We start from the raw sequence: 13,739 nt of genomic DNA on the forward strand, positions 1-13,739 counted from the left end.
TATTTGTGGAGAATGAGGGGAAAGTTTGAAGGCTTGCAAGCTTTGAAGACAGTGAAGTTAAGGGGTTCGATCAAATACTGTGTAAAGTGCTCCAGACCAAAGTGCCTTCAGTTTCCAAGTTCAAGACACTCATAAAGCAGTGCTGGTGAAAACTGAGGAAAGAGATGGGTTTTCAGAATGGTCCTGGTAAGGGAAGGACCTCTTGGTCAAGAAGTTTGCACTAGAGGGAAAGAAAGATTTCTAATCCCCTCCTCATTCCCAGCCTAATTTTTAGACCTGTTGTTCAACAACTCAGCTTAAATGAGTTACTTCTTTCTGGGTACAGTATAATCACAGGACAGGATCAGCTAGTGGAGGATAGCTGTACAGCTCTCATGCATAATCTGGCCAACATTAGCATTTTTGGAGGAATTACACCCACAGGGAATATCACATAGTCAAGGTCCTGTTCTATTAGTTTGGTCTTGTAAGTTAATAAATGTTTATTCTGTGTCCTCTGTGTACCAGATATTTAGAATAAAGCAGAGATGAAAAAAGATATTACCCATCTTCACGGAGCTTTGGCATAGTGGGGAGTCATAACAATAACTAATTAAATAATTCTAAATGATAATAATCATGAAGGAGAAGTTTAGAATTCTGTAGCAGTTAATAGTAAGAGGGTTCCACTTTATTTTACAGGTAAGCGAAGACTCCCTTGGGAAAATGAATGCAATCCAAACATGAAAACTGGGTAAGTATTTGGCTAATGAAAAGAATTAGTGTATAATGGTATCAAAGGGCTGTGAATGTCGAATTTGGGGAAAGCTATGAAGTCAGTTTTGGGAGAAGTTGGTAATTAGCTGTAGATGACTATAACTGAAAATTTGGGTGCCTATGGACTAGTTCGTGATTTATTTTTCTAGATTGGTCTTCACTAAGGTTGTGTCTGTGATTATTATTGATCATCCCTGATACATGTTTAGACTTCCATGTTTTTTACTCAATGGCTGTCCATTAGAGTCACCTGGGATAGGAGGAGTTTTACTAACTGTCTACTGTTTTAAAGCACCCAGAAATAGTAGATTAGAATTGCTGGACATGGAACCTAGTCATTATTAGTTTTAAAAAGCTCCCAGGTAGTTCTAATAAGTACTTGGTGTGGAGACCCCCTGCTGTGGGGCTCTGGGAGCCACGAGGGTGCTAAGGTTTGTTCTCAGGACATCAGGTCTCAGGTCTCAGAGTGAGGGTGCAGAATTAGAATGCTCTTACAACTCTACCTTCTTCCTTCAAGTACATTTCTGCTTCCACCAGGTCTGAGAGATTTAATTCTTACATATGTTGAGTTTGAAAGATTTGTGTGTGTGTGTAAGATTTGCACTAATCTCAGTAATTTTGGCTTTATTTCCTTGCCTACATGATTTATAGGAACTCCAACCATCCTTCCACCCCTCCCCTCTCCTCCTTTCCCTGCAGAGACCTTTGTCACTGTCTCCTTTGCCACCCGGTGGGTGGGTGGTATGTCCTCAGCTGTTCTCTTGCTGATGCTTTCTCCACAGCTCCCTAAGTTGAAAGAGTTTTGTTATTTACAGTGATCTACAGTCTCTCATGCAACCTAGTCTCTTAGGCCTTCCAAACTTTGCTCTGTTCCTTCACCTTGGTCATTCCTTTTGTGTAAGTACCAGGAATAAAGTGTCCCAGCTACCAGTCTGAAAAGCTTGGAGCTCCTGAGGTAGACACACAGAGAGGTCCTCACTGTCCTCTTCCCATAAAATGAAGGTGACCATAGGCCAGCTATTTGACTAGATACTCAAGCTGACTATTCTCAACATGTTCTACCCCAGGCTGGCCTAAACACACCAGCTATGCTTTTCTCCCACTTTCAATACTCTGAATAGACTTTTAAGAGATAGTTCCTGGGAGGTCTGATCACATTTTCACATTGGTCTTGGTCTGTCGCACATGAAGAAGGGTGTGTCTCTATGCAACACATGTGGTATTCAGGTTAGTGGCAAAACACATACAGAGTAATTAATTAATTAATTAATTATGATATTAACGTCAGAGCTGGACCCAACACTTTAAGCAGATAGAAAGTCTTTAAAGGTAGGGATAAGCCCAGTTCTGACAGGTGTCAGGAACAAGCCTGACTGAATGAGTCACAAGTGAGCCCAAATATGTTCTCTCAGACTATGGAGTACCTTTCCCTCAGACCATGGAGTACACAGCACCTTTTCACTCTAAACATTGCAAGCATGATCCCTGTCCTTAAATGATTCATTTTCATATATCACTGTGTGACGCAGGTCTCTAGTTGCTCACTCTGTCCTGTTTTATTGCTGGGAGTGGCTGGGGTGGAGAAGCAGCTAAGCTGCTGGGCAGCTGTGAGGCTGGACCGGTAGCCATCACCCAGTGAACAACAGGGGGAAGGCAGGCAGAATAAGGGATGGGTACACCTTCCATGAGCCAAACAGCCAGGTTTCACTGTAGAGAATATAGGGATCAGACAGTGAGTCAGTTTGAATTCTTCTCAAAGATGAATGGATTTAAGAGGGTATAAGTTACTTTAAGTGCTTCCTTTTGCATCATGGATGTATTCTGGTGATATTTTGTTCATTTTGCCTAAACTCAACAGAGTTACTTTTCATACATACCTTCCAGACTTTGACAAAATGATCCCCATCACCACAGGAGTACTTCAAATGGAAGCCTGAATTCCAGGTCTGAACTTGGCTTTTGATGTTGGCTTCTGAGAATGGACAAGCCATAAACCCTGAGAAAACTATTTCTGAATAGTTTATAACCTCTAACTTACACAAATCATTCTGTTCTTTCTAGACCACGATTCTGATAATTTTTATTTCCCTGAATGATTTTCTTCTCAAATTAGAATGAACAACTATGTTCCCTGAAGGCTAGCTTCCTTTCTTGGCTTGCTTTCTCCACATTTATTGTGTGCCCTTTCCTATACTGACAATCCGTGTGATACTGCTAAGCACACAATGAGCGCAAAGGAAGAGGAAATGTAAACTCTTGTCCATTTCTGATGTTGTAGAACATCAAAGAAGGGAGAGTTTGATGGTTCTGCCTTTTCTTAACACAAACAATGTACTTTCTCAGAGACAAATGGCCTGGGTTTTCTGGGGTTCCTTTTCCTTATGTACAAAATAAAGGAGATGGACTAGAAGTTTTCTAAGTTCCCATTAACCTCTAACTCTGTGGCTTGAGAAATGCCTTTTTAATAAAAGTGTCAAGGAAAGGTGGAGTCACCATGCATGTCACCCTGGTGGGGGTGTAACAGAGTCCTGGATCCACTTCAAAGCTTCAGCTGTGAAAACTATAAATGGGATCATGTTGATCAACTGAAGCAATGTATGTGAAAGTACTTTGAAAATAAAATCAAATACAAGAATCAGGGGTTGCTATTAGGAAAGCTGCAAAGAAGGTCCTTCAGAAATTATTTCCCAGCCTCTGAATTTTAGGTCTCTAATCAACTTAAAATATAGCTACACAGAGATGCCACTCCCCATCCAACTTCAGCAACCACAGTGGAGTTAAAATTTGCCAAAGGAATAGCAAGACAATAGTAATTTGCTAATGGGAAAATCCATGCTTTTAAAATTAGCTAAGGAGAGCAACTGCTGAAAATAAAGGCTTGATTTGAAAGACATTTTGGAAATCTGCATTGGCTTTGCAATACCAAATTAGGTTAGAAATTTTCATATTTAAAAAAATCTGAGAGCTACTTTCTAGTAGATTCTAGTGGAGAACATTCTAGGCTAAACCCATGATACTTCATATTCATGTCTTAGTAGTGCTTCCAAGTTGCTAGGCAAACTTAGGAAAATGGCTGAATGTCTAAGGTTAAGCTCTCCCAGTTACAGTGTAGATTAATACTACATGCTCAAGGAGCTTTTGTACATTTCACTCCTAGTAGGTAAGTTAAAGGTAATTTATTAAAAACATTTGTAAAAGTACTTTAGGTATTTTAGATAAAAGTTATCATATTGTGACCAAGGTACAACATCTGGCTTTTCATACATGGTATGCCCTAAATGTTGTTTGTAAATAAAATCTTATAAATGAGTTAGACATATAAAATGCCTTTATAAAGTGAAGAATCCTTTTAAACCACTAAGTTGCCTTATCATATTAGTCTATTTTTTAAAAATCAAATTTTCTGAAAGTACAGTCTACCTGCAGTTCTGTTTACATTAAACACCCAGGGCTATTCACAGAGGTTAGTGATAAGAGTTATTTTCATGGAAGTATGGCACCTTAAAAGTATCAACCATGTCACTGATACAGAACCTAATAGAAAACCTCTAACTTTAAGGAAAACATGTATTTCCTTGAAAATGTCAAAATATGGGGTATTGAAAAAGAACATAGATTCATGTCTGGTATCCCAGTTTTTAATGGGCTGCCACCAAGGGAACACCCCTTAACCACCTTGCTCTAGTGGCAAACACAGTTTGTATTCCTGGATCCCATAGCAGTGCAACAATCAGAAATACCATTCTCAGCAGGGTAACACCACAAGAGCAATGTATGGACATCAAACTAAGGCATCCCCACCCAGTTTTTTGTAGAGACCTCTTTGCTTGTCCTGGATTTTGGCTTAAGGGGAAGGCATCAAGACTGCACATATCTAGAGGCTACAGAGGCATTTGCTAGGAATGTGGATCAGGGGATGCCATCTCTGTGCTCTCTCTACCTTGTTCCTGCTCACTGGTATTTCCCAAAAACAAACTTATGCATTTCCCTTGCTCCCTGATTTTTGTGACTGTCACCTAGGGGAAACTTCCAGATTACCTGGCTCTGGGGGACAGTAGGGTTTATGCTTGTAGTCCCACAGAAGTGTATATATTTTCATACTATAAAAGCTTTTCCCAGAGCGTCTGGCTTCCAATTAGCTGGAAGCTAAATGCTAACAGAGGTCCTCTCCTTTAGGACACTGACAGGTCTTGGCATACCTTCAATAAGTGGGTGATATTTAAAATATAATAGGCTATGTGGACAATCAGAGGCTGGAGAGAGACCCAAGAGCTAGAACAGAGTTGAACAAGGTTCATCTCCTACACAAGACCACTACTTCAAGACTAAGAGAGGCAGTTATTTCATTTAATGCATAAAAACCAACAAAAATTAGTTAAGGGATACACAAGAAAAAATGTAAGAAAAAATGTAAAATGTGACACCAAAAATAAACACAAAATATGGTGTGAAGGGGAGTAAAAATGTAGAACTTCAGAATGTGATCAAACTTATGTTGTCACCAACTTAAAATACAGTTATAGATGTAAGTTTTTAATATGTAAGCCTCATGGTAACTACAAAGCAAAATCCTATTGTAGATACATGAAAGATAAAGAGAAAGGATTCTAAGCTACCACCAAACAAAATCACAAACCACAATGGAAGGGAGTAAGAGAAGAAGAAACTACAGAAAGTAACTATAAAACAGCTGGAAAGCAATTAACTAAATGGCGGGAAGCACATACTTACCAATAATTACTTTAAATGTAAATAAACTAAATTCTGAAATCAAAGGACATAGAATGGTAGAATGAATAATCATTAAAAAATGAACAAAGAAACAAGACCCATCTGTATGTTACCAACAAGGGATTCACTTCACAGGTAAGAATGCACAGACTGAAAAGGAAGAGATGGAAAAGATATTCCATGCAAATGGAAACCAGAAGAAACCTAGGGTAGCAGTATCTCTATCAGGCAAAACAGTCTTTAAAACAAAGGCTGTAATAAGAGACAAAGAAGAGCATGTCCTAATGATGAAGGGGTCAATCCAACAAGAGGATATGACATTTGTAAATATTTATGCACTCAGCATAAGAGCTCCTAAATATATAAAACAAATATCAATAGACCTAAAGGGAGAAATGTACAACAACAAAGTAATAGTAGGGGCTGCAATATACTCTACTTACATCAATGGATAAATCATTTAGACAAAATCAATAAGGAAACATTGGCCTTAAAGAACAAGTTAGACCAGATAGACTTAACAGATATATCCTGAACATTTCATCCAAAGGCAACAGAATATACATTTTTCTCAAGTGCCCATGGAACATTCTCCAGGATATATAATATATTAGGCCACAAAAATGTATATATGAAACAACATGCTACTGGGCAACCAATGTGTCAAAGAAGGAATCAAAGGAGAAATAAAAAATACCTTAGGACAAATTAAAATGGAAATTCAATATACCAAAATTTATGGGATGCAGAAAAGCAGTTTTAAAAGGGATACTCATAGAAATAAGTGATTACTTCAAGAAACAAGAAAAAACAAAAACTCTATACCTCTAAGAACTAGAAAAAGAAGAACCAAAAAAGGCCAAAATTGGGAAAATAAAGGAAACAAAAAAGATCAGAGAGAAATAAATGAAGTTGAGAGTAATAGGACAGTAGAACAGATCAATAAATTCAAGAGCTGTTCCTTAGAAAGATAAGCAATTTTGACAAAACTTTAGCTAGACTCACCAAGAAAAAAGAAAGGATTCAAATAAATTTAGAAACGAAGAGAAGTTACAACTGATAACACATACATACAAGGGATCATAAGAGACTACTATGAATAATTATACAGATTTGACAATCTACAAGAAATAGAGAAATTACTAGAAACATATGACCTACCAAGACTGTATCATAAAGAAAGAGAAAATCTGAAGGGATCAATTAGTAGTAAGAAGAGTAAATCAATAATCAGAAATCTACCAACAAACAAAAGTCTAGAACCAGGTAGTTTCACTGGGAAAGTCCACCAAATATTCAAAGAACTGATACCAATCCTTCTCAAATTCTTCCAAAGAATAGAAGAAAGAATGTTTTCAAATTCATTTTGTGAGGCCAGCATTACCCCAATATCAGATCCAGATATCAGATCCAAGGATACCACAAGAAGAGAAAATTACAGGCCAATTTCTCTGAAGAACCAGAGATGCAAAAATCCTCAACAAAGTTTTAGCAAACCAAATTCAGCAATAAAATAAAAGGAACATACACTACAATTGAGTGGGATTTATTCTGAGGATGCATGGATGATTCAATATCCACAAATCAATCAATGTGATATACCACATTAATAAATAAACAATAAAACTCATATAACCATCTCAATAGATGCAGAAAAAGCTTTTGATAAAACTTAATATCCATTTATGATAAAAACTCTCAACTAAGTGTGTAGAGAGGGAATGTAATTTGACATAATAAGGGCCATATATGACAAGTTAATAGCTAAAATTATACTCACTGGTGAAAAGCTTAAAGGTTTTCTTCTAAGATCAGGAACAAGAAAGGGATGTGCACTCTCCCCACTTTTATTCAACATAGTACTGGAAGTCCTTGCTAGAGCAATTAGGCAAGATAAAGAAATAAAAGGCACCCAAATTGGTAAGGAAGAAATAAAATTGTCACTATTGCAGATGACATGATACTATATTGAAAACCTTAAAGACTCCACCAAAAACAAAAACAAAAAACAAACAAACAAACAAAAAAACCTTTTAGAATAAAACAATAGAGTTGCAGGATACAAAATCAACATATGAAAATCTATTACATTTCCATACACTAATAAAGAACTATCAGAAAGAGAAATTAAGAAAACAATCCCACTTACAACTGCATCAAAAAGAATAAAATACCTAGGAACAAACTTAACCAAGGAGGTGAAAGACCCAAACAGAGAAAACTACAAGACATTAATAAAAGAAATTGAATACACACACAAAAAAGACAAGGTATTCTGTGCTCATGGATTGGAAAAATTAATATTGTTAAAATGTCCATTCTACCCAAAACAAGCTAGAAACCCAGTGCAATTCCTATCAAAATTCTAGTGGCCTTCTTCATAGAAATAGAACCTGCAATCCTAAAATTTATACGGAACCACAAAAGACGCTGAGTAGCAAAAGCAATCTTGAGAAAGGAGAACAAAGCTGAAGGCATCATGCCCCCTGATTTCAAAGCTATAGTAATCAAAATCGTATGGTAAGGGCACAAAAAGACACACATAAATCAATGAAACAGAAAAGACAGCCCAGAAACAAATGCATGCCCATATGGTCAATTAATCTACAACAGAGGGGGTGAGACTATATACTAGGGAAAAGACAGTCTCTTCAATAAATGATACGGGGAAAACTGAACAGCTACATGCAAAAGAATGGAACTGGATCACTGCCTCACACCATACACAAAAATAAACTCAAAATGGATTAAAGACCTAATGTAAGACACCAAACCATAAAACCCCTAAAAGAAAACATAGCCAATAAACTCTTAGACATCAGTCTAAGCAATATATTTTTGGGTGAGTCTCTTCAGGCAAGGGCAACAAAAGCAAAAATAAACAGTTGAGACTACATCAAACAAGGAAGCTTCTGCACAGTGAAGAAAACCATCAAATGGGAGAAGTTACTTGCAAAGGATACTTCCAATCAGGAGTATCAATATCTAAAATATATAAAGAATTTATACAATTTAATCCCCAAAAGCCTATCTGATTAAAAATGGGGCATGGTGGGACCTGAATAGACATATTTACATAAAAAATATACTGATGATCAACCAACACATGAAAAGATGCTCAACATCATTAATCATTAGGGAAATGCCAATCAAAAGCACAATGAGATATCAACTTGTAAATGTCACAATGGCTATTATCAAAAAGACAAGAAATAACACATGTTGGCGAGGATGCAGAGAAAAGGGAACCCTTGCGCACTGCTGGTAGGAAGGTAAATTGGTACAGCCACGTGGAAAACCAGTATATAATTTCCTCAAAAACTTAAAAATAGAAATGCCATGACTCAGCAATTTGACTTTTGGGTATTTACCCAAAGAAAATAAAAACACTTACTCCAAAAGACTTATATGCCTCCTCCCTCTGCCCCCACCATGATCGCTGAAACCTTATTTATAATAGCCAAAATATGGAAACAACTTCAGTGGCCATTAATGTGTAACTGGATAAAGAAGATACATATATAATATATATTATTATTTACCCATAAATATAAAATATATATATTATCCACCCATAAAAATAATGAAATCTTACCGTTTGTGACAACATGATAGGAACTTGAGGGCATTATGCCAAGTGAAATAAATCAGAGAAAGACAAAGACCATATGATTTCACTTATATGTGGAATCTGAAAAACACACAAGTAAAAAACCAAGCCCATAGATACAGTGAGTAGACATGTGGTTGCCAAAAGTGGAGAGGCATGGGGAAACAGGTGGAGGGGGTCAAAATTCTAGTTATAGAATAAGTAAGTCATGGGGTTGTACAGCATAGTGACTATAGTACTGCACATTTAAAGACACTAAGAGAGAACATCTTAAAAGTTCCTATCAGAAGAAAAAAGCACTTCTAACTATGTACGGTGACAGATGTTAACTAGAATTATGGTGGTCATTGCACAATGTATAAAAATGTCAAATCATTATATTGTAGACACGAGACTAATAAAATGTTATATGTCAATATGCCTCAATTTTAAAATAATAAATAAATAAATAAATAAGAATGACCAGAGACCACAAACTGAGGTTTTTCAAAGTCACTTTCAATATCTATAATTTTACTATGAAAAATAAAATGAATTCGCTGTACAAACATTTATACTATTCAGATGTTTGTTTCCTGTTGCAGAAGAGACCATCAACAGAAAATACTTTCTATTTTTATCATCACTAACAGAACAGAAGGAGATTTAAAAATTAAGAGTTAATGGGATAGTATTTAGAAACATACATGCACAAACACTTTTATTTTTCCTGATTTAACAAAGAAAATGCTCTAGGGAACTGCAGACCTGATTAAAAAGTCTGGTAATCTTTCCCTCTTTGATTTTCTGGGCACTTACTGCCTACATGTATCATTTGGTGTGAGTGAATTGTCTTGTATCTTCTCATGCATGTATTTCTTGCCTACACAACAAGAAAATGAACTCTTGGAAGGAAGTTCCCTGTGATCCCGAGCCCTACGTCTTATACATAACCCGAGTGCCTTAATCACTGGCTGACACAAACATTTGCAGGGAGGAGCCTGGTGAGATACACTTAAAACCTTTATTCATTGATTTACAAAATGTACAATATTTACAAAGTTTAGGCATTCATCCCGTATTGACACAAATGCAATGGGGACTCTGAAAATAAATAAGTGGCACATAGGTTAATGTACATATCACGGCTGTTTGCGCTTCAAGCCGTCACCAACCGTGGGATTTAATGGAAAGTTTAATGTAGTAGAAAAGTTACACGGATGACCAGTCCTGGGCCTTCCACATGAATGGCCCTTCCTTGGCTCCTTGAGGCTGGGGATGGTGAGCAAACCACTTTCTTTCAAGAGAATGAAACACCCACCACTGTGATAGGCACACGAGGTGCGTGTGGTCACATCTGTGCAGAGTTTGTAGTGATTCCCTCGGGTGGCAGATGAGTTCGCATCACTGGGGACCTGGTCCTTCACACCAGACAGGGAGGCTCTGGCATGGTCGCTTTCTCATTAAGAACCAACATTTGGCCTTTGTCTCTTAGCCGCATTGCATGCAGTACTTGGCAGTTATCAGTGGAGAACGGTCATGTGCAAAAATGGTACTTGTAGATATGTACAACGTCAAGTTTCACTGTCTTAGAGCATTTACAGCAGTTAACCTGCCACCTCTTTTAGCAAGAGGAATGAACTAGGAAGCTGTACCCTCCACCCCTGGAACAAAAAACACCATCTAGTGGACACACACACAAATGGTGTCCTTTAGAAGCAGGACTAGGCAAACTCCACATGAGCAGATGGACAGATTTCTGTGGTCAGGTCTGGAAGTTTTCCTAGGGGTGGTAATTCCATCTTCCCCTCCCTCCTCAACCCCACTTCAACCTAGAAGACCTAAATTGGAAGGAAAAGTCTTCCTTTTTTTAAGCTTCTTAGAGCCTTAGTACCTTCATCTGTAGCATGAAAATACTAGTAATATTCCCTAGAGGGGGCTTGCAGGTTTTATATGAATATATATATATATATATATATATATATATATATATATGCACTATATATGTATAGTGCTTAGCATAGTGCCTGCCACATAAAAGGTGCTTAGTAAGTGTCTTATTTTCTCTCCCTCTACTTCCCTCACCCCAATTATAAGCAATGTATTGATAAGCCTACCAAACTCTGATTTAAGGCCATTTGATGCAATTTAGATTATTTTATATCAGAGTTACCATTGTCAGTTTATATCTGGTAATCCCTGAGGGGGTCTCATAAGCCACACACATTTTCCTATGTAGGGCAGATGGACCCTGACAATGATGGCTCCACCGAATTTCATGCAGATATACTCCATAACTCTGCAGAGACACTCATACCAAGTGATGATCACTACCTGAACACTTCCGGGACAGTACCATGGAAGAAACCATGAGCAAAAGCCCTTAAGGCCAATGCATTCTTCTCACTCAAACTTAAGTTAATTGTTTTTCAACACTGGTGCAAGTATTATAGATAACTTTGAAAAAACATACATCATAAGCTCTACTACTGTTGAAAATAAGTATTCTCATTTGGTCTTTTCATTCAGAATAAAGAATATTTTACAATATATTTAAGTTTCTAGTTATGCCATACAAAAATAAATATTGTATAAATGATTTACAAGGAAGAAGAACAAGTTGTAACTCAGGCCAAAAGTATAGGAAGGATGGCAAAAGTTTACCATCTACTTCAAAAGCAATCACCCAAATGAAAGAAAAATCCCACTGGGTCTTCCTACTAGTCTCACCATCACCTGACTTGCCACCTACTTCTTGTCTTAGGATATTATGTCTTCTTTCCCTATCAATCTTGAGATAATGTGATACAGGACCTTCTCCCTAAAGCCACTGGGGATTTGAAAGAGGAAGAACCCGGGAGGACTCTTCGGCAATATGATGTGCAGATGGGAGATCTGGCTAAGCCACTGACTGGGCCCTCGTAGCGAACTTGGGTCAACCTCCACATATCTCTATCCTTTCATTCTGAAATCCTATGTCCATTTTAGCTATGACTGAATAGAACCCCATGAGCGGAGAAAACCCCATCCTGCTTTAGGACTCTTTGGATACCCTTTGGCCCAGGTAGAATTCAGGATCTCATGGAGCACAATGAGGTTCCAAATCAAGGCCAACCTCACCAATTATAAAGAAAGGATACACAGCTACTTTGTGGATGCTAGTTCCATTAAGTTGGGAAAGAACCTTCTCCAGCTACCCCTCCCCCTATGCAACAAACTTATGATTGGCTTTTATTTCTTGCACAGAGCAGAGGGGCTTTGATTTCCACCATTGGGAGAAGAATGTTGGGAAAATTAAGTTGGACAACTGCTTACTGTTTTTCCAGAGAATCTGACTCAGTCAGAATCTCCAAGGAAACAGTCCATTCATTTCAGAATCAAAGTTTTATAATTCTAAAGCTATAAATAAATTCATGATTATATTTAAACCAGTGGTCCTTTACCTTTCTCCTGAAGAACACATATCTATGCATGTCTGTATAATGTATTGTCTAACATCTCAGAGGATCCCAGGACCTCTTATGGATCATGCATGTATTCCAAATTAAGAGCCTCAGATCTCAATAAATGCAGAATTATTTCCTGGAGTGAAAAGAAAGGTTTGTGGTATATGACTCAGGATCAGTTTGGGGGCAGGCTGGCTTTGATGAGGTCTTGGGCTTGGAATGACTACACTGAAGCAATGCTTGTGCCTCATGGTAGGTGGAAATGTTTGGCTGTGAAGACATCTGTGAGTGTCATGTTTTCACATGTCTAACTATTGTCAAGCCAACGACTCATGCAATGACCTTGGACCATGGACCATGGAAATCTGCATGGACTGCTACTATACATGGCACCTTGGAGCTGCTATAATGTGAGTCCCAACCACATCCACAAGCAGGACACCATCACTGACATGAAGTGTGGGTGCCCATTTGTCTGATTTATGGGTGACGTTGTGGCAAATGTGGCATCAGTTTCATTTCGGGGGAGTGGCAAGTTACAGATATTTCCTTCACAACAGGAAGTGCAGACCTGAAAGAAAGGAAGAGAAACAGAAGGCTGATGAGAAGCTGGCAGATTTTGGAAGGAGGCAAGGATTTTTAGAAGGAATGGTCTCCCTCACAGTCAGACTGAAACGAGAACTACCTGTTCCACTAAAGAGGCACCAACCCTGCATTTAAGGAAGTGGGATGAAATTTCATCTGGAAGCAATGTGATCAACATGGAAACCCTCTGGACGAAGCTTCAAGGAACACGAGTTCTGTTTTTGACCTCCCACCAGGTGGTTATTACATGGTTCTACAACCTTCCTAGGTCTCAGCTTTTCCATCCGTGAAATGTCGATTAGAATGCCCTACTATCTCAAAGAAACCCCTTCTGACTACTTGAAGACACCATTCAGAGGGTAAACTTTCACTTGCCAAATTTCTACAGTGTAAGTGAAGTGAAAAAAAATCCAACTTAAAATTAACTATTTACTTTCATTAGAATTGTCTATATAGCCACTGCCATTCTTGTGCATGAGTTAAAATTTGGAGGGTTTTCATTAATGGAATTATTCCGGCTTTATACTATTTTATTCATAGACTGTAGGAAAGAAAGAAACCTAAAAGGATTGTTGGCTGAAATTATTTGGGGCCATGGCTACACAAAGTGCAGACCAGTAGCTTCAGCATCA

At 37.9% G+C, this 13,739-nt stretch overlaps 1 protein-coding gene across 5 annotated transcripts in view; it reads right to left on the reverse strand.

Annotated features, from left to right (window-relative positions):
- Window positions 1–11,098: 11,098 nt before the first annotated feature.
- The window catches only part of LYPD6 (LY6/PLAUR domain containing 6), a 121,250-nt gene continuing 118,609 nt past the window's right edge, over window positions 11,099–13,739 (reverse strand). For all 5 annotated transcript variants that reach the window (XM_059392815.1, XM_059392813.1, XM_059392812.1 and 2 more), the window contains one exon: window positions 11,099–13,093. In XM_059392815.1, coding sequence (XP_059248798.1) covers window positions 12,926–13,093 — 168 coding nt within the window. In that variant the 3' untranslated portion in view covers window positions 11,099–12,925. The remainder of the gene's footprint in view (window positions 13,094–13,739) is intronic.

This window comes from Mustela nigripes, chromosome 3 (assembly GCF_022355385.1).
Source record: "Mustela nigripes isolate SB6536 chromosome 3, MUSNIG.SB6536, whole genome shotgun sequence".
Classification (NCBI taxonomy): Eukaryota; Metazoa; Chordata; class Mammalia; order Carnivora; family Mustelidae; genus Mustela; species Mustela nigripes.